The sequence below is a fragment of the Hyaena hyaena genome, unplaced genomic scaffold (genome assembly GCF_003009895.1).
Source record: "Hyaena hyaena isolate Hyena2069 unplaced genomic scaffold, ASM300989v1 scaffold_1593, whole genome shotgun sequence".
Classification (NCBI taxonomy): Eukaryota; Metazoa; Chordata; class Mammalia; order Carnivora; family Hyaenidae; genus Hyaena; species Hyaena hyaena.
The window spans coordinates 225,335-249,670 of record NW_024082225.1 but is presented as its reverse complement, the minus strand read 5'-3'; the positions used below and the strand labels follow the sequence as shown (position 1 = coordinate 249,670).

At 40.4% G+C, this 24,336-nt stretch overlaps 1 protein-coding gene across 3 annotated transcripts in view; it reads right to left on the bottom strand.

Annotated features, from left to right (window-relative positions):
• Nucleotides 1-6,596: 6,596 nt before the first annotated feature.
• LOC120226116 (immunity-related GTPase family M protein 1-like) overlaps nucleotides 6,597-24,336 on the bottom strand; it is a 33,480-nt gene continuing 15,740 nt past the window's right edge. For 2 of the 3 annotated variants that reach the window (XM_039224318.1, XM_039224317.1), the window contains 3 exons: nucleotides 17,755-17,951; nucleotides 14,103-14,335; nucleotides 6,597-11,142 (listed from right to left, as the gene is read on the bottom strand). In XM_039224318.1, coding sequence (XP_039080249.1) covers nucleotides 9,928-11,142; nucleotides 14,103-14,306 — 1,419 coding nt within the window. In that variant the 5' untranslated portion in view covers nucleotides 14,307-14,335; nucleotides 17,755-17,951 and the 3' untranslated portion in view covers nucleotides 6,597-9,927. The remainder of the gene's footprint in view (nucleotides 11,143-14,102; nucleotides 14,336-17,754; nucleotides 17,952-24,336) is intronic. The other variant, XM_039224319.1, reaches the window with a different exon arrangement.

Below are 24,336 nucleotides of genomic sequence, written 5' to 3'. Positions count from 1 at the left end.
TCGCTGGGTTGACTTCTAGTTTTGTTGAATGTTTCCTTTGCTCTGCGGAAGCTTTTTATTTTAATGTAGTCTCAATAGTTTATTTTTGCTGTAGTTTCCCATAAGTATGGAGACCTATCTAGAAAATGTTACTATGGGTGATATCAGAGACATTATTGTCTATGCTTCCTTCTAGGCTTTTTAAGGTTTCAGATACTACATTTAGATGTTGAATACATTTTGAATTTATTTTTTGTGTATTGTGTAAGAAAGCGGTTCCGTTTTTATTTTGCATGTTGCTGTCCAGTTTTCCTGACACCATTTGTTGAGAAGACTATATTTTTCCCCGTTGAATATTCTTTCCTGAATTGTCTAAGATTAATTGTCCATATAATGGTAGGTTCATTTCTGGGTGCTCTATTCTGTGCTGTTGATCTATGTGTTTATTGTTCTGCCATCACAATGCTCTTTTGATTGCTACAGATTTTACTGGATGTAAAGTAAATGCACCTCTTCTCAGTTGTTATTGTCCCTCATCAGTTTTATTAAATCATGAAATGTCTGAGGACTTATTAACTGTGCAAGTTACTTTCCCAGTTAGACGGCCCTAGTAGGATTTTGAAAGGACATAATATCATGTTTTTCACATTAATTCAAGTTTTGGACAATTTTTCGTAGGTTATTTAACTTGATTAATACTTGATGTGTGATAGAAATCTGCATTTTCTCCCAAATTTTGTGATAAGACCATTGAGTGATCTCCTGAGCTTATTGTAATCACTGCAGTATCAACTATAGTTAGGAGCCATTCTGAACTCACTAGTTGAGAATACTCCTTGTGAGGTTAAGGCAAGTTTGCAAGGTCTCCTGCCATTGGATGGTGACTGATAGCTACCCCTTTGTTCTTAAAGTTTCTGCTTGAGCACTGTACCACAGAGTGCTTGGTTGATTGAGATCAAGAATGACTTGTACCCTCGTTCTGGCCCTGGTATGATGATTGCACTTGGTCAGGGACTTGTGATGTGGAAGAACATTGATGTTCAGTGGTCTGGGAATTATGACTAGAGCTGAGCAACTGATTACTCTAAAAGGTCAGATATCACCCTTTGTTTAACAATTAATAAAATAATATTCTCAAATAAAGTAGCACACTATTCCTGGCATGGATGATGTTGTGGGAACTATAAGTCCTGTGGCTAACATTAAAGATATCTTCTTCCTTTGAGGTTGTGAGAGTAGACATTGTGTCTCCTGCAGGATCCTGTTTTCCTTTATACTTCCCTTGAGCTATAAACAGGCTAATAACCCTTACTCATAAAAGATTGACCTTTATGTACACAATTCTGTTTGTTTCTTCGTAAAAGGTTTTTCTCAAGGCTATGCTGGAAACATTGTGTATCTAGCTTTTGCTTAAACGTTGGAAAATATGTACTCACACAAAAAATACCTTCCATCCCCATATGATAAGCATGAATGCCTGTAGCTAAGTTGTTTCACTAATGCTAAGATTATACATGAGACTTCTGCAAAATTTATGTTATTCATCTACTAAGGCAAATGTCACCTTTCTTGTTCCCTGTAGCTTCACATATAAATAAAGTTGAGAACCCAGACTGTGCAGAGATGCCTGCTTGGTGATCAGAAAGAATCTCGGGGCTCTCTCATCACTCTCTCGCTGACACCATCCATCCTTCAGGGACCCCTGGACTGGCTGGAGCTGGACTCCTGCAAACTATGTAATCGGGAAATTTCTGAAATCTTAGCTTCAACTTCAAGCTATTTAATTCAAAATCAGACATGTGTTTATAGCATATTCATTTTAAAACTCATAGTGTAAATAATTTTCTTCTGTATTCAGCTATATCTTGACATCTCATTGTATGTTTGTGGAATATATTTTTGAATTCACCAAAATACCATAATTTTGGTACCTGCCTCAGATCCCATCTGCCTTATTGGTATCTCTGGGAAGAATGAAAAGCACCACACTATCCAAAATAGATCCAATTGATATGACAGCAAGTTCTTTGCTTCTCACTTCTTTCCCTTCATCAACTTGAATCTTGCCTCATGTTAATAACTTATCAGTGTTATCAGTGTTGTTCTGGGAATTCTAAGGTTGGAACATAAAAGCCCTGCACCCTTTACCTGGATCTCTTGTATGGTCTCTTTAGAAGCTCTAATCTGTCATGTAGGGGGTTTTTGAAAGACCACATGTAGGTTCCTCACTTGGCAGTGTTGCTTGAGTTTAATCTTTCAGCTATACTGCCAAAGGCAATGGACACTTGAGTGAAGACACTTTAGACTCTTTATTCCAGATGTTTGCAGCTGAATACCATCTCAGTGGCTGCCATTGATGCTTCATGGAGCAACTCAGCCCTGTTTGAGTTCCTGACCCATGAACTTTAAAATGCAGTGAAGTGTTACTTCTTTTAAGACACCAAGTTTTGGGATAGTTTGTTTTGCAGAAATTGGTCATTGAAGTAACTGTAGATACTGAGTAGCTTTTTGATGGTAAATTCATGTGAGAATTAAAAAGAACTTGCTATCCACTCTTTCTAGTCTATAACTGGAAGAATCTTTTTGAGATTAAGGCTTGCCTTACGCTGGTCTAGGTGAAGGAAAAAGAAGACAGAAGCTAAGTCCCATGAACTCAAGACCTTTGATTCAAAGATCTTCCCAATAGAGAATGAGAACCAAAGTCTGTTACCATCCAAACATCTTCCATGGAAGGAGGAAGAAGTGGATGAGCACAGAGAGGGGTGCATGGAAACCCCACTTCATGCTGCCAGAGGTGCAGGGAAAACACATCCTTTCACTGCAACTTAGAAGTCCTAGGATACCTTTTTAAATTTAAATTTACTTTTCATCTTTTTAGTGTTTATTTATTTATTCTGTGAAAGACAGGAAGCACAGGTGGTGGGGAAAGAGAGAATCTCCAGCAGTCTCCAAATGGTTAGCACAGAGTCTGATGTGAGGCTCAAACTCACAAACTGTGAATTAGCTGAAGTAAGACGCTTAACCAGCTGAGCCACCCAGGCACCCCTACATTTTTAAAAATGAAATAGGGGCACCTGGGTGGCTCAGTCGGTTAAGTGTCCGACTTCGGCTCAGGTCATGATCTCACGATTCGTGGGTTCAAGCCCCGCGTCAGGCTCTGTGATGACAGCTAGCTCAGAGCTTGGAGCCTGTTTCAGATTCTGTCTCCCTCTCTCTCTGACCCTCCCCTGTTCACGCTGTCTCTGTCTCTGTCTCTCTCTCTCTCAGAAATAAATAAAAACATTAAAAATTAAAAAAAAATGAAAATGAAATATAGTTGATGCACATTGCCACATAACTTTTAGGTGTACACCATAATGAGTTGATATCTCTATTAGTTATGCTTGTTCACCAAAAGTGTAGCTACCATCTGTCACCATACAATGCTACTACTACACCACTGACCATATTCCTTACAGTGAAGTTTCTATTAGGCCAAGGATAGTCTTTACCAGAGAGACACATTTCTTCTTTGCACAACAAGTTTGCTTTAGGTCATCTAATTATAAATAATTTGCTTGAATTCTATTGTCTGCTTCCACCCACTAACCTCTGAGGGTACTGAGGGCAGGAAACATTTCCACTGCCAGCACCGCCCTTAATATGGAGGTGATAAGGTTAATAGTCAGATGCTAGTTTATGAAATGAAGGGAAGTGTGGTGGTTTCAAACGAGGTTCCACCCCACCTTGGTGAAGATAAGAAACATTTCTGCTCCACAAGCAGAACACCTATCTTGCAACCAGACAGCCTGAATTTCTTAGTCTCCAATTGATGATACTAGAAACACAGTGTCAACATTTGCTTTTATGGGCTTCTTGAGTCATTTGAATTCATTCTCAGATAGAACACTCTTTTTCTTATCACTGAATTCATGGGACTTTTATTTTATGTTTACTTTTGAAAATGACTCTCAATATGAGGTGGTGTGATATCTTTTGGGTAGTCAACATTTTGATCCTCTCAAGTTGAGAGATTGCAAAAGGCAGAAATTGTCTTTTATAGTCTATGAACACAAAATATCTCTCTGCTCAAATCCAGTGAGAAGAGTCACTGTTCAGAAAGTCTGCAGTCCCATGCAGCAAGGAGGAAGCCCTGGGACATAAGCCCTGACCTGTGGCCTCAATACTCAGAGTACACCCAGGGTACCAAGGAGCCACTCTGGCTCTGTTACACACTGGAGTCCAACCTGTGTTATGTGATGATAGTGTAGGAATGATAGTAGAGAATCTGTGGGTGGGAAATTGAAGTCCAGCCAAGCACCACTTGGGCCCATGCACCCAGATAAGGCATTCCCAGGCTGGCCATGGTGGTAGCAGGAAGACAAGGAGTGTTTTCAAGGCTTCAGTGGCAAAGGAATCTAGAGTTAGTTCTTTGGGGTCCAAAGTTCTCAAACTTGACTAAAAGTACACTTCAGATCAAACAGAGACAACCTGAGGTACTGAATTGAAATAAAAACCTACTGGGAATCAGACTATATTCTGGAAACTGCTCTTAGTTTCAGGAGGTTGGTTTGCTAAGATTGCCATAACAAAATACCATGGACTGGGGTGGGGGGGTAGTTTAAATTAGCTTAAATAACAGAAACTTATTTTCTCACTCTTCTGGAGGCTGGAAGTCTAAGATCAAGGTGCCAGTAAGTTTTCCTTCTCCTGAAGCCTCCTTCCCTGGCTTGCAAATGGTCACCTTCTTGCTGTGTCCTCACATGGACTTTCTTTGTGTGTGTGCATCCCTTGTGTCTCTTCCCCTTCTTCTAAAGATACCAGTCTTATTGGATCAGGCCTAATTTAACCTTCATTGTCTCCTTTAAAAACCTCCCACAAATGCTGTCATGATGGGGGTTAGGGCTTCAAGATAGGAACTTGGGGGGTATATCATTCAGCCCAGAACAAACCTTAATTATTTAAAAAAAAAATTAGTAGGAGTAGTCCTTGTGTAATGTTAGAATTGGACTAGACAATGATGTGGATGTGTCTGAGAACTCCAGTACCTCTGCTGAGGTCCATTCAGACACACCCAGAAGTTGAGCCAGTATCTCCTGGAAAGCTTAAAGGACATGACTGAGAAAGCTACTTCAGATGTAAATATGTTTTGACACCAGTAACTTCCTCAAGGCAGAGGCACCAAGTTACAAGTATACTCTACATTTGAGATGTAAGAGTAGGCAGATCTTTCTCAACTGTCCAAAAGTAATAGAAATACAAAAAAATCTGAATTATGGGAGTTTTGAGGCTGTTTCATAAACAATGCATTCTCTTCTTTTGGTGCAACGTGTAAAATCCCAGCAATTCTACTCCTGGCTCTGAAGAAAGTTGACACAGGTGTACTAGAAGCATGCATAAAATGCTTATAGCAGAATTGTGTTGAAGATTAAAAAAAAAATAAAAGTATAAAGAACCCCAAACCCAAATATCCATTTTGATGGAATGGATAGGTAATATGTTCTATCTTCACAAAGTGGAAAACACATGTGATATAAGCAATTGTAAATGAAAAACAGCTTGCAAAAGACAGCACACAAAATAATTCTATTTTTCCAAAGCAAACAACCAAAACTAAATGATATATTTTCCGAGGAAACACAAATCTATGGTAAAAAACAAAGAAAGCAGAAAAATGTTAAACACAAAATTGAAAGAGCTGTACTTCTGAGAAGAGATGTGGAGAGACAAGTTATGGGGAAGAAGCATGTGAGAATATTGAACGATATACAAAACATCCTAGTTCCTAATTTGGGAGTTCACAAGTATTTATATTTATATCTTGCTTTATATTATGTGTATGTATGCATGTAATATAATATATATCTTACTGTAGCTAGCTGCTGAAGACATATTACACTCAGAAAAAGTAAAAAGGAAAATGTCAAAGTGTGGGGAATAAGCTTAGGAATTCTCTGAGCTTGCACCCATGGGTCAACAAGGCATATATGAATAGGAAGCCTCAGATGAAAACATCCAAGGTTAGGTAATCAAGATTAGATATTCAGGATCGAAGCACCCTCCAATTTAGTACAATAGCAGAAAGCTTCTTTCACAGGAAGGAAGGATCAGTATAAGTAAACAGGTAAACAGGTAAACCAGCAGGGTGAAGTTGACTGGAACAGAGCTTATCAGCAAAAGAAAGGTGCCTTGTTGGCCCTGAAGTAGCATGCTCTATTTGTCTTATCCCCCAGGCTAATTAAGATAAACAGATGAGTTGCCTCTTGCCTGCCATAAACAACCCTCTGTCCGGCACCAGTACATTGTTTTTCATTGACCCAAATCCCTAACACTGCATATCTTCAAATCTCCCTTTCCCTCACACCCATGAGTTAATGTTCATGGTTTAATTGTCTCTTTGTGCACATCCATCATGCTTGTAAGACTTCTGATCTTAATAAAAACAGAGCAAGGACCCTTACTCAGAGCTCTTGTCTCCTCCCAGATATTAGCTTTTCTCACATTTTAATCCTGGTCCCCTCTCTTCCTGGACAAGAGAGAACTCCAGACCCAGAGTCTATGACACCAAAGCTGAAGAACAATATCAGCAACCATTTTCTTTTTCAATAGACTATATTTCAGACCAATTTTAACATCACAGCAAAATTGAGCAGAAGGTACAAGGAGTCCCCATTTGCCCCCTGCCTTCACACAAGTACAGCCTCCTATCCACAACTCACACCATCATAAAATTCATGAACCCAAACTGACCCATCCTTATCCCTCAAAGTTTGTAGTTTGCATTAAGTTTCCTCTTGATGTTGTATATTCTATGGTTTTGACAAATGTGTAATTTAATCCAACATTGATTCACCATTATAGTATCAGACAGAGTGGTTTCACTGTCCTAAAAGGCATCTGTTCTCCACATATTCATCCCAACCTCCCATCCCAACCCTTGGGAACCAATGATCTTTTCCTCATCTTTACAGTTTTGCCTTTCTGGAATGTGACATATTTTGAATCATGCAGTATACAGCTTTTCCAGATTTAGTTTCTCTCACTTGCATAAGAATTTCAGTTTCCTGTAGGTATTTTCATGCCAGCCTTCACATAAGAACCTTCTGAAACTGAATGGTTAGTGGAAGTTCTCCAGGTGATTAGTTCCTGGTGACACTTCTGAACCTCAGGGAAGGAGAATACCTACAATTTTCCATGGAGACAAACAGGTTACCATGCAAAATAAGAACTGAATTGGCTTTGGGCTTTTTACTGGAAGCATGGGATGCTTGAAGGAGATATATCTTCAGAGTTCTAAGGGAAAATTGTATTATATCCAGAATCCTATGATCAGTTAAACTATTTATTAAAAGTGATAAAAAAAATAAAGGCATTAATAGAAAATGCAAAGACTCAGAAAGTTTACCACCCAGAGAGTTTTTTTTCCCCCCAATTTGTTTGAGAATGGACTCAATGTAAATGTACAGGGAATCCAAGAAGCACCAGCACCACCAAGATATTGGGAGGATATAAATGAAGCCTGTGCTCCAGGCTGGAAGAGCAACTAGTCTAAGAGAGAATAGGAACTAGAGGTGTTACATTAGAACATCTTTAGAAAGAAGGGATCTTACAGATTAATATCATGGTTATTAAGCAGAATTATCTGAGGCATAAGGGAATGGCATAGCATATTATTATGATAAAATTACACTCTGCCTCTTCTTCATCATGTTATTACTTTTCTCCAGATTTCCTTTAATTATCTTCTCCCTTAAGCTACACAGATTTGGTGACATAGGTTTATTTGTCCTTCTGTGTAAGTCCAGTCACTTTACTTGAGTCTGGGTGAACATCATTATCATGATCATAATCACCAAGATCAGAAGCATAAACTGAAACCATAACTACATTATAAAGTTTTAAACTGTTTAGTGCTTGCCAGGTTTAATCAAATCTTTAGAATAATCAAAGATGTATTTTGAATTATAAAACAGGATATACAAGCCATCAGTGTTGGAAATATAGGTTTCAGGTGTGGCAGACTTGTTGAGAAGTAGAGAGAAGAAATTCTGTAAAGAAAATAGGATTGCAGGTTAACACCTGTAAGAGTGAGAAGGCAGGATATATTGCCAGGATTGTTCAGAAAATACAATGTGTATTATATTACTTAAAAGTCAAAGGAAAATCAAAGAAGATCTAAAACCAAATATGACTGGCAGAAATTTTGAGTGTGGACACTCAAAATAAGCTAAATTCTTGGTCCTTAATTAGTAACTGAATCATATTAAGATAGATAAAGGCAGAGCTACAAATAGTTAAAAGTGGTTACCCATGTGTAATAGGGCTTAGACAGGTGTGAGAGGATTTTACATTGAATTTTATAGTCTCTTGTTTTGTGGTAGTTCACCACTGAATACTTTTGTTATTCTGATTTTTTAAAATTAACTAAATTGGTTCAACATGTATTATATTCCCACTTATGCAAGGAATTAGAAATGTGAATTCCTGAGCTCTACAAAGATACATTAGAGTTAGTCTCCAACTTCCACACACCCTGCTAGTTTTGGAAGGCAGGTGTGAACTGCAGAGCTCATGATTCCCTCTGGAATCCAGGGGCCATGGTACAGACATCAAAGTCTGGTTGGGATCTCTGAACAGGCTCTCAGAGAACCATAGCCCCCTCTTCCTCAGGGGAGTGTTCACATTCTACTGTCATTTAATCTCCTTCTCACTAGTGAACATCACTCTGTTTTCCTCCTTCATTATTTTCCTGCTTTTCCCCCTTTAAAGATAGAGCCCTAAACAGGATAACTCCATGTGTCTTGAGGCTGGATGAAATGACCTGTGAGAGTTGGCAGAGGCTGGTCCTTAATTAGAAAGCAGGGAAAGACATTTCCAGAGGCCAAGGAGAGAAGAACTGTGTTTGGGGAGGACTCAGCTCCTTCATGCTGTGCCCATGCAGGATTGACTGTCACAAAGAGAAGCCACTGACAACTGCCAGTTCTGTAAGGAACTTCTTAATGGTATTATCAGTTACCTGTTGCTGTGTAACAAATTACCCTGAGACTTTGTGGCTTAAAACAAATGTTTATTGTCTTATAGTTTCTCAGGCTCAGAAATCCAGGAGTGATTTTAATTATATGTTTCTGGATAAGAGTCTCTCCTGAGGTAGTAGTTAAACTATCAGCTGGGCTGCATCTTCTGAAACCTTGCCTGGGGCTGGAGGATTCGCTCCCAAGATGATGTGCTTATCTGGTTTGCAGTTAATGCAGCCTGCCTCAGTTCTCCTCCACATAACCTCTAATCCTTCAGTTCCTCTCCAGCAGGTTAGTTCAAACTTCCTATAGTTACTAGACAGAGAGAGACAGAGACACAGAAAGAGAGACAGAGAGATAATGAAAGACTACACAAGGAAGAATGAGAGAGAGTCAGTGAACAGAGAGTCCTTATAAGACAAAAACTGCAGGCTTTTCATAACAAAATTTTGGAATTTTTGGACATTTCATTCTTGCTGCATATTTTATTAGTTACTCCAGGGAAAGGGTTTAAATAGCCATAAAAATAGGAGATAATATTGGAGACCATCATAAAGTGCCTACAGTGATCTAGGGGCAGGTGAAAGGTGTGTGATTCTGCAGAGTGTGAAGTGATAAATGAAAGAACAGGGGACACAAAGAGGCATCAGAGAAATGATGTTAACATTAACTGACAAGAATATGACAGAACAAGATTGTGTGTCACACTGAGCAAATATTTTCTTCCACCCTCAAATACAAACTAATGTACGAAATACAAGAAGTTGAACATATACTGGTGTTTCTTGACATGGGTTCAAAATGAGTGAGTCAATTTATTTACCTCAAGGAATTTAATACCAACGAAAGTGGAAGTATTGACCTCAACTGAAAATTCAGAAAGGGTACAGTATGAGGAGAAGACCCCAGATGTCCTGACTTTCCACTAGAAGGAGCCTGATGAGAAGTCACCTCTTCAGATGATGGAGTCTGTCAGGATTTTCTTCAGTATGGCCCTGGTATCCTCAACAACTATTTCAAGGAGGCGTCTGTGTTTCCACTTTCTCAGGCAGTTGATAATAGCGTTACCTAACAGTGGGATGTATCTCAGAATTGAATATAAGTAAGAGGTTGTATTACAGTTCATGCAAGATAATGCCCAGTCCCCTCTGAGGACAGTCTGCAGATCCCTAGATTTCATAATGGCTCTGTATTCCTCCATGGGTTTCCCCATGCACTGAGCCACCTGCTGGAGAGATACATAATCCACACCAAAGAGCAAGTGGTAGGCATTCAGACACTCTTCCAGATCATCTGCATTCCAGATGCCAAGGGAGTCCTGGAAAGACTTGGAGGCTATTTTCCCTTGCAAAATGGTCACTTTTTCATTAATGACCTTTTTATAAGCGTGGGACAGATTCTCTAGAGGACCACAGTACCTGATGTCAGAGACGTCCTTGTCCAAGACTTTCCTAAGCTCTGGGAAGTCATGCAATGAGGGCTCAAAGCTGGAGACCAGGAATATGATGGGTTTATACACCTTCTCCTTCTGGAGAGTTTCACGGATATTCTCTCGGATATTCTGCAGGAGTCGTTCCTCTGAGAGGGCAGTTGTGCTGAGGTCCCTGTCCAACTTGGTCCAAACAATGTAGAACCTCTTTCCTAGGCCCTGAATGGCTTTAGCAAGTTTCACTAGATTCATGCTGAACTGTTCAGATGCAATAATGATGAAGAAGTCATACTGGCTAAACTGCATCTCCTCTATATAGTTCTCCAGGCTTTGGGTGTCAACTCCTGTGCCAGGCAGGTCCCACAGCACCATGTTGGGAAAGAGGGAGGAAGAGTAGGAAGTGGGAATCTGGGTGGTCCTCACTACCCCAGTGGGGGCTGATGCTTCATCCTCATGCCCAATTCCCCGTAGTGCATTGATGAAGGAGGACATACCATTGCCGGAGTCTCCAGTCACAGCAATGTTCACTGGGGCACTGGACGCTGTCTCCAGGGTGCTCCTGACCACAGAGACCACCTCCAGCAATTTCCCTTCTATCACAGCCTTTTCTATGTTTACAGCAGTCTCCTGAGGTAAGAAGCTCCTGCCCATATTGTATTGCACTGCAGAGGTGATGGATGTAGGTAATGGGGTGTAAAGGGATGAGGTGGGCTGGGTCATGTCACTGAGAAGTGGAGTGACCTGCAGAAATAGGAAGAGCAGGGGAGTTAGGAGGGCTGGGTGCAGAGGGCAGGAGAAGAATCATCAGTTTTGGTACCCCAAACTGAGGGTGTCAGATCCACATCCATCTCACTGCAAAGGCATTTAGATTAAAAATAACAAGATTCTACAAAAATGTTTGAAAGTTTGTCAAAAATTTAAAACTATTTGTCAATGAAGAATGAAGAAATGAAGAAATCCTGCTGTTTGTGACAACATGGATGGACCTTGAAAGCCTCGTTCTAGTAAAATAAACCAGACAGAGTCAAATGTTGTATGTTCTAACTCATGTGTGAAATCTAAAAGTAAAATAAATTCATAGAAAAGAGAACAGACTTGTGGAGAGGCAGAGGTTGAAAAAAGCGGCAGTTGGAGGAAGTGGTCAAAAGTTACAAGATTTCAGTTATAAGATAAAAAGGATGTATTGTACAACCTGATGACTAGATAACACTGCTGTATGGTTTATAGGAAAGTTGTTAATGAATCAGTCATAAGAGTTCCCATCATAAAATATTCTTTCTCTTTTCTAAATGTTTATTTATCTTGAGAGAGGGAGAGAGAGAGAGAGAGAGAGCAGTGGGGGTGGAGGTGTAGAGAGAGAGGGAGAGAAAGAATTCCAAGCATTCTCCATGTGATCAGTGCAGACCCCCATGCAGGACTCTATCTCATGAACCATGAGATCATGACCTGAGTTGAAGTCAAGTGTAGGATGCCTAACCAACTGAGTCACCCAGGCAACCCCTTTATTTCTTTGCTTTTTTATTGTATTTAAATGAGATGATATATGTTTAGTGAACCTATTGTGATAATCAATTCACAATTTTTGTAAGTCAGCTCATCATGTTATATTCCTTAAACTCATAAAGTGATGTATGTCAATTATTTTTCAATAAAAATAATAATAAAATTAAAACAGAGTTACCAAATGACCCAACAATTCCACTGCCAGGTATATACCCAAGTGCAGTGACAACATACATTTATTTAAAACCTGCATGCAGGGGCACCTGGGTGGCTCAGTTGGTTAAGTTTCCCACTTTGGCTCAGGTCATGATCTTGTGGTTCATGAGTTCCAGCCCCACATCAGGCTCTGGGCTGACAAATAAGAGCCTGCATCCTGCTTCAAGTCCTGTGTCTCCCTCTCTCCCTGTCCCTCTCCTGCTCATTCTCTCTCTCTCTCTCTCTCTCTCTCTCTCTCTCTCTCAAAAATAAATAAACATTAAAAATAATTTAAAAAAATAAAAAAAACTTGCATGCAAATGTTCATAGCAGTATTATTTATAATACTCCTCAGGTGGAATTAACACAGTTGTCCACCAACTGATCAATGGATAAACAAAAGTGATCTATCCATTCAAGAGAACAGTATTGGGCAAGAAAAAGAAATATAGTGCTGATATCTGCTACAACATGGATGAACCTCAAAACTTTATGATCAGTGAAAGGAGACAGTCCATTGTACCATGTATTTTATGATTCTATTCATATGAAACGTCCAGAACAGGCAAATCCATAGGCACAGAAAACATGTTGGGGGTTTCCTAGATGTGTAGAGCAAACAGTATGAGGGAAAAGAGGTGGCAGTCAAGAGGTACAGGCTATCTTTTGGATAATAAAATGTTCTAAATTTGATAATGATGGCTGTACAACCCTGTGAATATATTAAAAGCTACAGAAAACTTTAAAGAGGTGAAAATGTAGAAGGTATAATTTATATCCCAATAAAGCTATTGAAAATAAAAGCAGCAGAGGTGCTCATGCAGGAGATGTGCACATTTTAGGGACTCCAAGGAGACTGTTGAGGAAAGCTTTGCACCTTGATGTCAGTAGTCAGCACTGCTGACTTGAGATTACACATGTGAGTGCACTTGAGCCACAGAGCAGCGTAAGGTTTGCCTAGTCAGGAGGCAAATAGGTACAGGTACACCTTCTCCCAGACCGGGACAACAGGATAGCCCACGAGGGATATCTGCAGGGAAGAAGCAAGCTCATGCAAACTCTCCATATCCTTCAATCCTGAGGACCCACATATCCTGAATCCATATGTCTTCAGAGTTAAGAACAATTTAATTATTTTTAACAACACTGAAAAGTGCATTGTCTTTCCCCATTTTCCATGTCTTTCACCAATAACTGCATACCTAAGGAATCCTTGTCCCTCATCCAATTCAAAATCAAGTTAAAGAACCTTCCAAATAATATCCTCCTAGTTTTTAAAGTCAGCACTTAAGTTTTACATGATTGTTTATCTTTGTCACTGTTGTGATGATTATTATAAATATTTATGTTTTGCTGTGAGCTTTCTCTTGTAAGCTGAGGCCTGTGGTAAGATTGCAAGCATTTTATAAAGCAATACTGGGAAAAAGAATGGTTGGGATTACCTAATGGACTGTCCTCCCAGGTGCTACACACACAGTGCTGGCTAGTGGGCTTTCCCAATCCACAAGTTATGACTGGTTACTGTGGTAATTTCCCCTTAAGATATATACTATCTCTGCATGTATAGATGCAAATTTTAAAACATTTTTAAATGAAGACTGCCTCTTTGGCTGAGGAGTTTCCCTGTGAGCCCTAGGGGCCGTCTATTCCATGAGGGCTTCCCTTCCAGACCCGTCTACGGAGTCTCTGAAGTCTGCTAGACTTAGGACCTAAGTACTTAGGTTTCTGCCTCAGAAGGACTGCAGCCCTGACACACTTCATGTGACTGCAAGTCATGTGGTGCAGCTTCTTACTCTCCACAGGCAAGTCCAACTTGCAACACTGCCCCTCAGAATTATCTGTGCTTTCATCCTCCATAAGGTCTGGAGACAACCTCCCAATGAGAAATTGCCAAGAGACCTGAGTTTGGGACAAACTGGGCCCAGGGTAATCTGAATGTTTTTCATGTTGAAAACCAAGCCCCAGTATTCTGTCTTGTACAGCAGGGAAGTCATGCTACCCACCTCAGAGGACGCCAGTGAGGATTTCATGCTAAGATCCAGGCGAAGCTCTGGGCAGGCCCCACAGCAACCTCTTGGTGAATCCTCTCTGGTCTTATTAGGATCTCTGAGGAAGAGATTCCTCTGGTTCTTCTTACTCCCTCCAACTCTTACCACAGTGTATGAAGATTCTGATCTGTGAGTCTGTCTGGGCTGGGTCTTTTGCATGCCTTCTCTTGAGTAATCTTCTCCAAACCCTATTAGACAAGAAGTATTAGTATTCCTGGTTACAGGTGAAGAAATGGTGTCTCACAGATGAGAAACAAACCTCAAATTGCACAGCAATGATTGAGGATTCAATATTTAAACCACAGTGTGATTCTCTGTTCCTGCCAGACAGAAATGGAAGACAATCCTAGTTAATGCTAAATCTCCAGCTCCAGGACCTGAAAGATGCTGGATGCTGAGATGCTTTCCCTGGGGATGTGTGTTCTCTTATTGCTATCAAATGCCATTTATTTTTCCCTGCATGCATCTTTCCTAATTTGGGGAGATATAGGAAATCACAGTCCTCTCTCACCTCCTATCCTCACTACAAGTTAATGAAGACCTACTGATTTGAAAATATGAGGAAAAAACCCATATTGCCCCCACTTCTCAGAAAATGTTGCAGGGAAACTGACCTCCATTAGGAGATAGAGATACCTAACGAAATGATCAGGAGATACTGGAACTTCAGAGGGAGGAAAGCTGATGGATTATGATGTGATCACCATCCCATCTGCTTAGGAACAAGAATTTCCTGCAGCCTGGGCCCACAGAATATTTAGTGTCCTTCACCACAGGCCCCTGTGCCAAACTTGAGGTACAATAGGTCAGTAAGGATGGTGTCTTTGTTTGCAGGGAGTAGAGATGCACTAAGACAGAGTGAATAACTTGGTGGTGGGGCAGAGCACGCATAGGCAAAGCTGGCTAGAAACTAGAAAGATGGAGCCCTGGTCTGGATCTGACTGAAAGAACATTCTACAATGAGAATACCTAAGAGTAGACTTCCCTTGTCCTTGTACTCAAAGCCTTCTTTAAGAACTCTCTTGACTATTCTCTAAAATAGTCTTGGTTCTTGTTTATGGGAAACAGAGGTTCCTGGAGGTCTCAACCACCATTCTGGCTTGAGAGAGACAATCTGGGTGAGTTCCAGGCTCACTGACTTTGTTGTACAATGCCGTTTCCTTTGCTCCTAAGCACACTATGCATTTTGATTGCCTACAAGTTTGCCCCTATTATGGGATGGGGAAGCTCAGATGTCCTTATCAGCAGTCCTGTAGGGCCCAATCCAGCTAGAATACAGGAACTAGGCTAAAGCCCTTGCATCTTTTTCCTGGTTTGTCTAAATCCCATCACAACCTCCATATGTATCCATCTCACCTTGTCCTCTCTGACTTCTCTGTTAGATCAATTGTAAAAAAGACCAAGTCTTCAAAAGTTTAACGTCCCAGAATGTATTGTTTTATCCCTTGTTAGATGGCTGGTATCATAAAAATACACTTGTGGGGGTGAGGTGCCTGAGTGGCTCAGTCAGATAAGCATCTGATTCGACTTCAGCTCAGGTCATGATCGCACAGTTTGTTAGTTTAAACCCTGCATTAGGCTCTGTGCTGACAGCTCAGAGCCTGGAATCTGCTTTGGATTGTCTTCCTCTGTCTCTGCCACTTTCCTGGTTGCACTCTGTCTCTCTCTCTCAAAAATAAACATTTAAAATTTCTAAAAAATACACATGTGGGTCTTGGTACTTACAATAAATAATTCCCTAGACTCTTTGCCTGGTGCCCTGTGTGTCCAGCAGTATTGTACAATTTCTTTTAAATGAATAAAGTACAATATGCCATTGTGCTTCACTTAGTGGTTGACAGATAATGTTCTTTCCTAAATGTGTCATCTGAAATGCTGAAGCCAGCTCCTCCACACCCCTTTGGAAAGAAAGTAGGGGCTGGGGAGGTGTATGAACTCCTGCTCCAGGGTGGGTGTGGGAGGTGAACACAAACCTACACTTTTCCAGACCATTTATGTGACCATGTCTGACCCAACTATAGATTTTGCACATGTCTGCTCACCTAAGCAACTGTGTTGACCTGCTGGAGTCAGGGGAGACTGAGGCTCCATGGCACCAGCCACAGCTTCCTGTCACCTACTACCTGCCCATCTTGCCCCTGCCCTGCACCTGGTGCTAGACAACCCCTGTACATTGGACCTTCTCAGGGAACTTAAAGCAGTATTGTGTTCATGTCACTCCCAGGCCAGAGCAGGACAGGGTAACTCTCTGAGAGGTTGCAGGGTCTTCCAGGAGTGATCAGTGTGCAAGTGTTTGTGTGTGTAAACCTGCAGGACATTGAGGCTCAGAGCACTCTCAGATATAGAGGAAAGGCCATCAGTGATCAGCCTGGGATGCAAGTGACCCCCACATGCTCGCTTCTTACAGATCATACTCATATTGAGGACCCCTGAGCAAAGAAACATAAGCCTTTATTGAGGGAGCCTGAAGAGGCAATTCAGCTAGAGAAGGGAGTTGTATTTGAAAAGAGAACTAGACCCTGTGAGCAGATCTTTCAAACTCTTCTAAATGAGAGCAGCAGTAAGAAATACATTTCACATAGGAACTAAGTAAAAACTCAAACACATACACAAGCATACACATGCATACACATGAAGAAAAAGTTTACCAACAGTTGGCCTACCCTCATTTTAATCTACTTTATAATATTGCTGTAGGTAATTTTTTGAACCCTTGTTGTAATGCACCAAATAGATTTCATGATCTAAGAAGCAGAAAGAAAAACACTAATTAGTGCATTTCCTATGCAGAATCCTATATGGTTGATGCCATGCCCAGTTAACTTGGGCCATGAAGCAGAGATCAGCCTTGGATCCAACTAAAAATCTGAGGCATGAAGGACTTTTGTGAGTTTGTATCCAATGTGGACTAGCCCCTCATTTCCCCCATTTTATCTTAAAAGGAAAAGGGTGAGGAAAAATCAACATACTAATTTTTTTCTGGGAAAGTATAATAAATATCTGCATCATCAACAGGCATGAAGTTCAAAAAGAACCAGTCTGAGGAAATAGTTTTGAAAAGACCACCTCACTTACATCATCTGTAAAGAATGGATTTGGCGCATGGCAATAGGGACAGTTTCTCCAATGTAGATAGTTATACATTGTCTAAGATCTGTTAGACTCGTTGTCCATGGAACCCCAACCAAAGTCCCTATTCCAGAGAAGGTCCAGCCAGTGTTCTAGATTGACTCTCACAATTCCAGGCTACCCCAGAAATCGCCATTATTTTACATCCTGCTTAGACTCTAAGAGAATATGAATAGCGATACTTGCTCTCTTTTTCCAGACTTGATCCTCATCAGAAGATCCTGAAAGCCATGACCATGAAGGTGACAGCACATGTCTCCACATTGGGCAGCTTCATGGGTTTGGAGCAGATCAAGCATTTGGGGGCTACATTTTGTCTCTGAAGAATGTCAGAGAAGGGCCCTGCTGTAAGTGCTCACTGAAATGGATAAGCCAGTCCAAAGCTTTCCTATCCTGGTGTCAGGCTCCACCTTTCATGTCTTCACATTAACAGGGCTATTTATTAGCCAAGCTTGGTTGTAGGAGCCCTCTCACTTACCTGCTCCAGGACGCAGAAGGTGACTGTGATCAGGCAGCTGTTAGTGGTCCTCCTGGCATGTTACACTTCCCTGGAAAAGGGCCCGACTCTCAGGCAGAAGCAGTTTCCACTGAAACTATCCAAAACTCATTCCAAGCCCAGCTTACTCCAGAAGGAAAGAAGGGAGTTGTGTTGGGTTGGGGTATCCTAGAAAGAACCTAGAGAAAAGGACAGAAAAGGAGTTGGGAAGTGTAAAATTTCAAGGTTTTCTGCTCTAGTGCTGTGTGATTTCTGGGTAAAATTGGTAGCAGGGCCCCAGCCACAGCTGGAGGGAACTCAGGGGAGGTATTTTCAACTTCTATTCTTGGAAATCATTCCAATTCTCATAACAGGGGGCAAAAAAAGCTTCACTGTCTCCATTCTGGAGGGTTGGGACACTGCAGCACCTTCCTGAGGCTTATGCAGGGTTATTTGAGCACCTTCATTACAGAGACCCAGAGAAGGGGGTGGGTGTTCTAAGACAAGCATTGCTGCCTCCTACCTAAGATTTTTTCCTCTGATGTCAGTGCCCAGGGGAAGAAGTTCACATTCAGCCCCTGAGAATCTGGCCCCTCAGATAGTTCCAGACACTGCCTGCGAAGTTGCTCTTCGGGATTACCCAATATATCCAGCTCAGTGGCTTGCTTGCTTCCAATCATGGAGATTGGAGTGCAGATGTTACATGCACCAGCTGTGACATCACTTGCACCTGCCCCAGTCAAGCGAGGGCCTGAATTCCAGCACTGTTCACTGTTGACTGGGTGACTCTGGACAGCTGTTTAACCTCTCAGTGATTGTCATGTCCTCATTCTCATGTGAAAACCTCAGAGAAAGCTCCCCAGGATGTTTGTGTGCCAGAGAGAGGCTTTAGGGAGGGGGCTGTGTGACTGCCATAGGTTGATAGGGAGGGTCTGTTTTACAAAGTTTCCACCAAGATTGCAAATATTCATAACAAGTAATGAAATCCTCCTGTGACTAAGAGATTGCGAATTTGGCATTGTCATTCTTGATTCTTCCCCTGTGTTAGAAAAAGACAGTTGATACAATGATGAGAGAGAAAGCTGTTGCAAAAAAAAATGTGGCTAACAATGAGGGTTGCACATACTCTTCCTGGGTAGGATGATCGGAGGAAAATGATATGTGGCTGCCCTCCTATGTCCAACACCATGGAGGAGGTAGGAGGCCTGGAGGGTCTGCACTATGCCTGCCCTGAGATCCCATCAACATGGGTCATCCATGGACCCTTCTATCTGAGGGACATTGACCACACCAGTCTATCGATTGCAAATGTCCTAACTGCATGAATCCTTTTCTACCCTTGTAGTTCTCTGACACCACACTCCTCTGTGTAATGGAGGCAGTGGAAGGAAGAAACAGGAGAGGTTTTTTTCCTGTCTCCACTGCAGGTATCTTACTGAGCCAAGGAAGGAGAGATTTCCAGTCTACTAGAGTCTGGGCATTGTATATTACACAGACTGGACTTCTGCCTACCTGAGTGGGACCATGAGAGAGGGTATTTCCTAAGCCATTCATTCCTAAAATTTTTTCCCTTTTCTAGACAGAAGGAATGTGACAATATCCTCATAAGTCACACCTCCTGATGTTTTAACATTGACTTAGGAGTAGCAACACTGACTCTGGACCCTGAGGTGTGTATAAGGGGACGTCAGGCCACAGCCCACAGGGTCCTGCTGATACTGCAGACCAGAGCCAGCCAAACAGAGCACCAGCCCCAGAGTGATTCTCACACACTTCTGGGGAGCAACCCAGCCCTGGGAAGTCCCCAAGTGGGAGCTTTCTGTCACCCATTACAAAGATCCCCATCACTGCCAGGGTACCTGAGTCTCAGAGGTATTTCTTACCTTACTACTGAGGGCTGTAATTGACTGTCTGTGTGTGTTCATCTGCATCCACAGCTAGTTGTCAAGTTCATGTGTGAGCTTGCATCTTAGCCTGGCAGCTGTTCCTACCTGCAATTTCATTCTCTTGTGCCCTGTTTCCTCCCTGAGTGATTTCTCAGTCTATTTCCCTTCATAACAGTGATTATCTCTCTATATCAGACAGGGGATATTTTTCTAATGTCCCCAAAATATGTCAAGGTGGAGTGATTCATGACTAATTACACACTAAAAAATATACACAGCAACAATCTGAAAATTGAGACATTTCTCTATTTTAAATCTTTTACTTTCATGTGTAATACAATGATCACCTACACACTGAATAATCATCCAAAGTAATACAACATCTGTAACAACTTACACCTCCCTCTCTGTTCCTATTCACTCCAGTTCTGTCTACAGCCACTGAGTAACAATTTCATGAAATATGTGTTTATGATTCCTTTGTTTTATTTGTTGTTATCACTTACATATGTATGCCTAAACATATATTGTTTAATTTTCTCAAAGCTTTATTTAAGGGGTAATCTCCTGATTATTAGCATTTAATGTCACCATTATACTAAAAGATTAATTCTTCTTTTTGTAACAATGGGTCACTCCTTTCAATGTTGATCTCAGCTGATTTATCCATGCATTGTTAATGGCTAGCCTCTTTTTTTTCACAGGTATGCAGACTGGTGCTAGGTCCACATGTCTCTTGTGCAATTTTTTACTTTTCATAAGTTTTTATTTAAATTCCAATTAGATAACATACAATGTAAAGTAGTTTCAGGTATTTTATTTACAATGTAGTGATTCAACACTTACATCCAACATTCAGTTATCATAAGAAGTACACTCCTGGGGCACCTGGGTGGCTCAGTCAGTTAAGCATCCGACTTTAGCTCAGGTTATGATCTCGTGGTCCATGAGTTCAAGACTCACATCGGGCTCTGTGCTGACAGCTCAGAGCCTGGAGCTTGCTTCAGATTCTGTGTCTCCCTCTCTCTCTAACCCTCTCCCATTCATGCTCTGTCTTTCTCTGTCTCTCAAAAATAAATAAACCTAAAAAAAAAAAGAAGGAGTTCACTTCTCAGTCCTCATCCACCCAATGCATCTGCCCTTTGGTAACTATCAGTTTGTTCTCCCAGTGTTTATAGCAGCGTTATCTACAATAGGATATTATAGAAAGTGCCACTATAAATACTGGTATGCATGTATACCTTTGAATCATTATTTTTGTATTTTTTGTGAAACACCTAGCAGTGCAATCCTAGGATTGCACTAGTTCTATTTTTAACTTTTTGAGAAATCTCCATACTGTTCTCCAGAGTGGCTGCACCATTTTGCATTCCCATCAACAGTGTAAGAGGGTTCCCCTTTCTAACATCTTTGCCAATTCTTGTTTCTTCTGTTGTTGACTTTAGCCATTCTGACTGGTGTGAGGTGGTATCTCATCATGATTTTGATTTCTATTTCTCCATCTATCCTTTCACTTTCAATCAGTAAATGTCTTTAAGTCTAAAATGAGTCTCTTGTAGGCAGTATATGCACTTTTTAAAAAATCCATCCTGATACCCTATGTCTTTTGATTAGACCATTTAGTCCATTTATACTCAAAGTAATTATTGATATGCATATGTATTTAGTGTCATTTTATAACTTATTTTGTCATTGTTTCTGGAGATTTTCTCTGCTCATTTCCTGTATTTGTCACTTTTGATATCTCCCTTTTACTTAAAATTCTTTGGTCTGGCACATGTTGTGGGCAGGGGTATGTGCTGGACTTCATGGAGAGGGGGCTCCTGCACTGGGACAGAGGCTAGAGGACTGAGAAGACCAGTCCTACCAGAGGGCAAGGGAGTGGTTCTTGGTGTAAACAAGTTAGGCTGCCAATATTGGCTTTGAGCTGCTTCCAGCAGTTGGCGCTGTGTTTAAGCTGAGGTGTGGGAGAAGGAAATGGCATAAGGCAGCTGGAATGTTCCAGGGGAAGACTCTGTCCTAATGTCCTCTTAGGGACATGCTTCAAGAAGAGCAAATAATACCCTCCCTGAGTGCCACAGGCATCTTTCAGATACTTGTTTTCCAAGCTGTCTGCCCTGAGTTCTTTGCCTGCCTTTTATCTAAAAGCAGGACGACCAAACTTACTGACCTTTAAAACTCCTGATGTTGAGCCTAGCTGTTTGCAGGAACTCAGGGTATTTAGCCTCTCTTGTTTTCCAAGTCAATGGCTTTGAGAAAAATGTTCTCCTAGTGCATTATTCTATGTGCCTCTCTCTCTGTGTCTCTCCCTTTTCCACATCCCCCAGGATCCCATAAACTATGTATGACTCCACCTTCTACAATGTGGCCTCTTCTGTCCCTTTAGCTCTGGAGCTTGTTCTGTCTGTCTTCAGGTTGATTTCTGTGGTATTTAGGATGACATGTTAGTTGTGTTCAAGGGACAAGAGTTGTGTTCAAGGGTTCAAGGCAGCCTAGTGTCTGCCTACTCCACTGCATTCTTCCTCTCCCCAAGCCAATATCCTTAATGAGGATAGATGCAAATGTTTCAACAAAATGCTAGCAAACAAAATTCAACAGCATTTCCAAAGGATCCTATATCAGGTCAGGTGGTATTTATCCCTAAGATACAAGCATAATTTCACATTAGCAAATTAATTTACAGAATACACCACATAAACAGGATAAAGGATAAAAATCATACGGTCAACTCAGCAAAAAAAAAAAAAAAGCATTTGACAAAAATAAATATGTTTCCATAAATAAAATGCTCAGCAAATAGTGTATAGAGGAAGGAAACTCAACATAATAAAAGCCATATAAGACAGGGCTATAGCTAACATACTCAACAGTGAAAAGCAGAAATCTTCCTCTAAGATCAGGAACAAGACAAGGTATCTTGTCACACCAATTCTATGCAAAATAGTACTGGAATTTCTAGCCAAAGCAGTAAGGCAAGAAAAGATATAAAAGCCATCTACACCACGAAGGAAGAAGTACACTGAACAATTCCACCAAAAGTTGTTAGAAGTAATGAAAAAATTTAGTAAAGTTTCAAGACACAAAATGAATATACACTAAAAATGATAGAGCTGAAAGACAAATTAAGAAAATAATCTCAATTATAAAAGCATCAAAAAAATACCAACCATAGGTGAATGGATACAGATGGTGATATATATATATATATTATATAATATTAATATAATACAAATATATATTAATATATTAATATTAGTTAATATAATAGTTAATATAATATTTATATTATTAATATTATAATATTAATACTAGTATATTGATAATATAATATTTATATTAGTATATTAATATAATATTACTCAGCCACAAAAAAGAATGAGAGCTTAGTGAGATAAGTCAGGTACAATCAGACAAAACCATACGATTTCATGCATGTGGAATTTAAGAACCAAGACACAGAAAAAAGAAAGGAAGGAAGGAAGGAAGGAAGGAAGGAAGGAAGGAAGGGACTCTAAAAAGCAAATTGGTGGTCGCCATAGGGCAGGTAGGTGGGAGAGGTGATTGTAAAATAAAAAGGATTAGGAGTACATTTTTGGTGATGTGTAATGAGTGATTTATAGATTCATTATATTCTACACCTGAAACTAAAATAACACTATATGTTAACTATACTTTAATAAAAATATCAGATATCTGTTACAGTATCAAAAGGTATTTTTTTAAAAAGAACAAAATACTTAAGAATAAATTTAACCAAGAAGGTGAAAGACATATGTACTGAAAACTCTAAGACACTGATGTAAGAAAGTGAAGAGGGGCACCTGGGTGGCTCAGTCATTTCAGCGTCCGACTTCAGCCCAGGTCATGATCTCATAGTTCCTGAGTTTGAGCCCCATTCCTGGCTCCATGATGACAGCTCAGAGCCTGGAGCCCGCTTTGGATCCTGTGTCTCTCTCTTTCTGCCTCTCCCCTGTTTGCTTTTTGTCTCTCTCAAAAATAAATAAACATAAAATAATTTTTAAAAAAAGAAAGTGAAGAAGATACAAATAGATATAGGATATTTTGTTCTCATGGATTGGAATAATTGATATTGTTAAAATGCCCATACTACCCAAAGGAATCTATAGGTTCAATTCAGTCCCTGCATTTTTCACAGAAATAGAACAAATGATTCTAAGATTTGTATGGAAAAAGAACCTGAGTAGTCAAAGCAGTCTTGATAAAGAACAAACTGGAGGTGTCATGCTTCCTGATTTCAAACTATATTACAAAGCTGTGGTAATCAAAACAGTATGGTAATTAGAAAACTCGACAGACTCCACCAGAAGCCTACTAGAACTGATCCAAGAATTCAGCCAAGTTGCAGGGTACAAAATCAACGTACAGAAATCGGTTGCATTTTTATACACCAATAATGAAGCAACAGAAAGAGAAATCAAGAAACTGATCCCCTTCACAATTGCACAAAAAACCATAAAATACCTCGGAATAAACCTAACCAAGGATACAAGAGATCTGTATGATGAAAACTATAGAAAACTTATGAAGGAAATTGAAGAAGACACAAAGAAATGGAAAAACATTCCATGCTCATGGATAGGAAGAATAAATATAGTTAAGATGTCATTACTACCTAAAGCACTCTACACATTCAATGCAATTCCAATCAAAATTGCACCAGCATACTTCTCAAAACTAG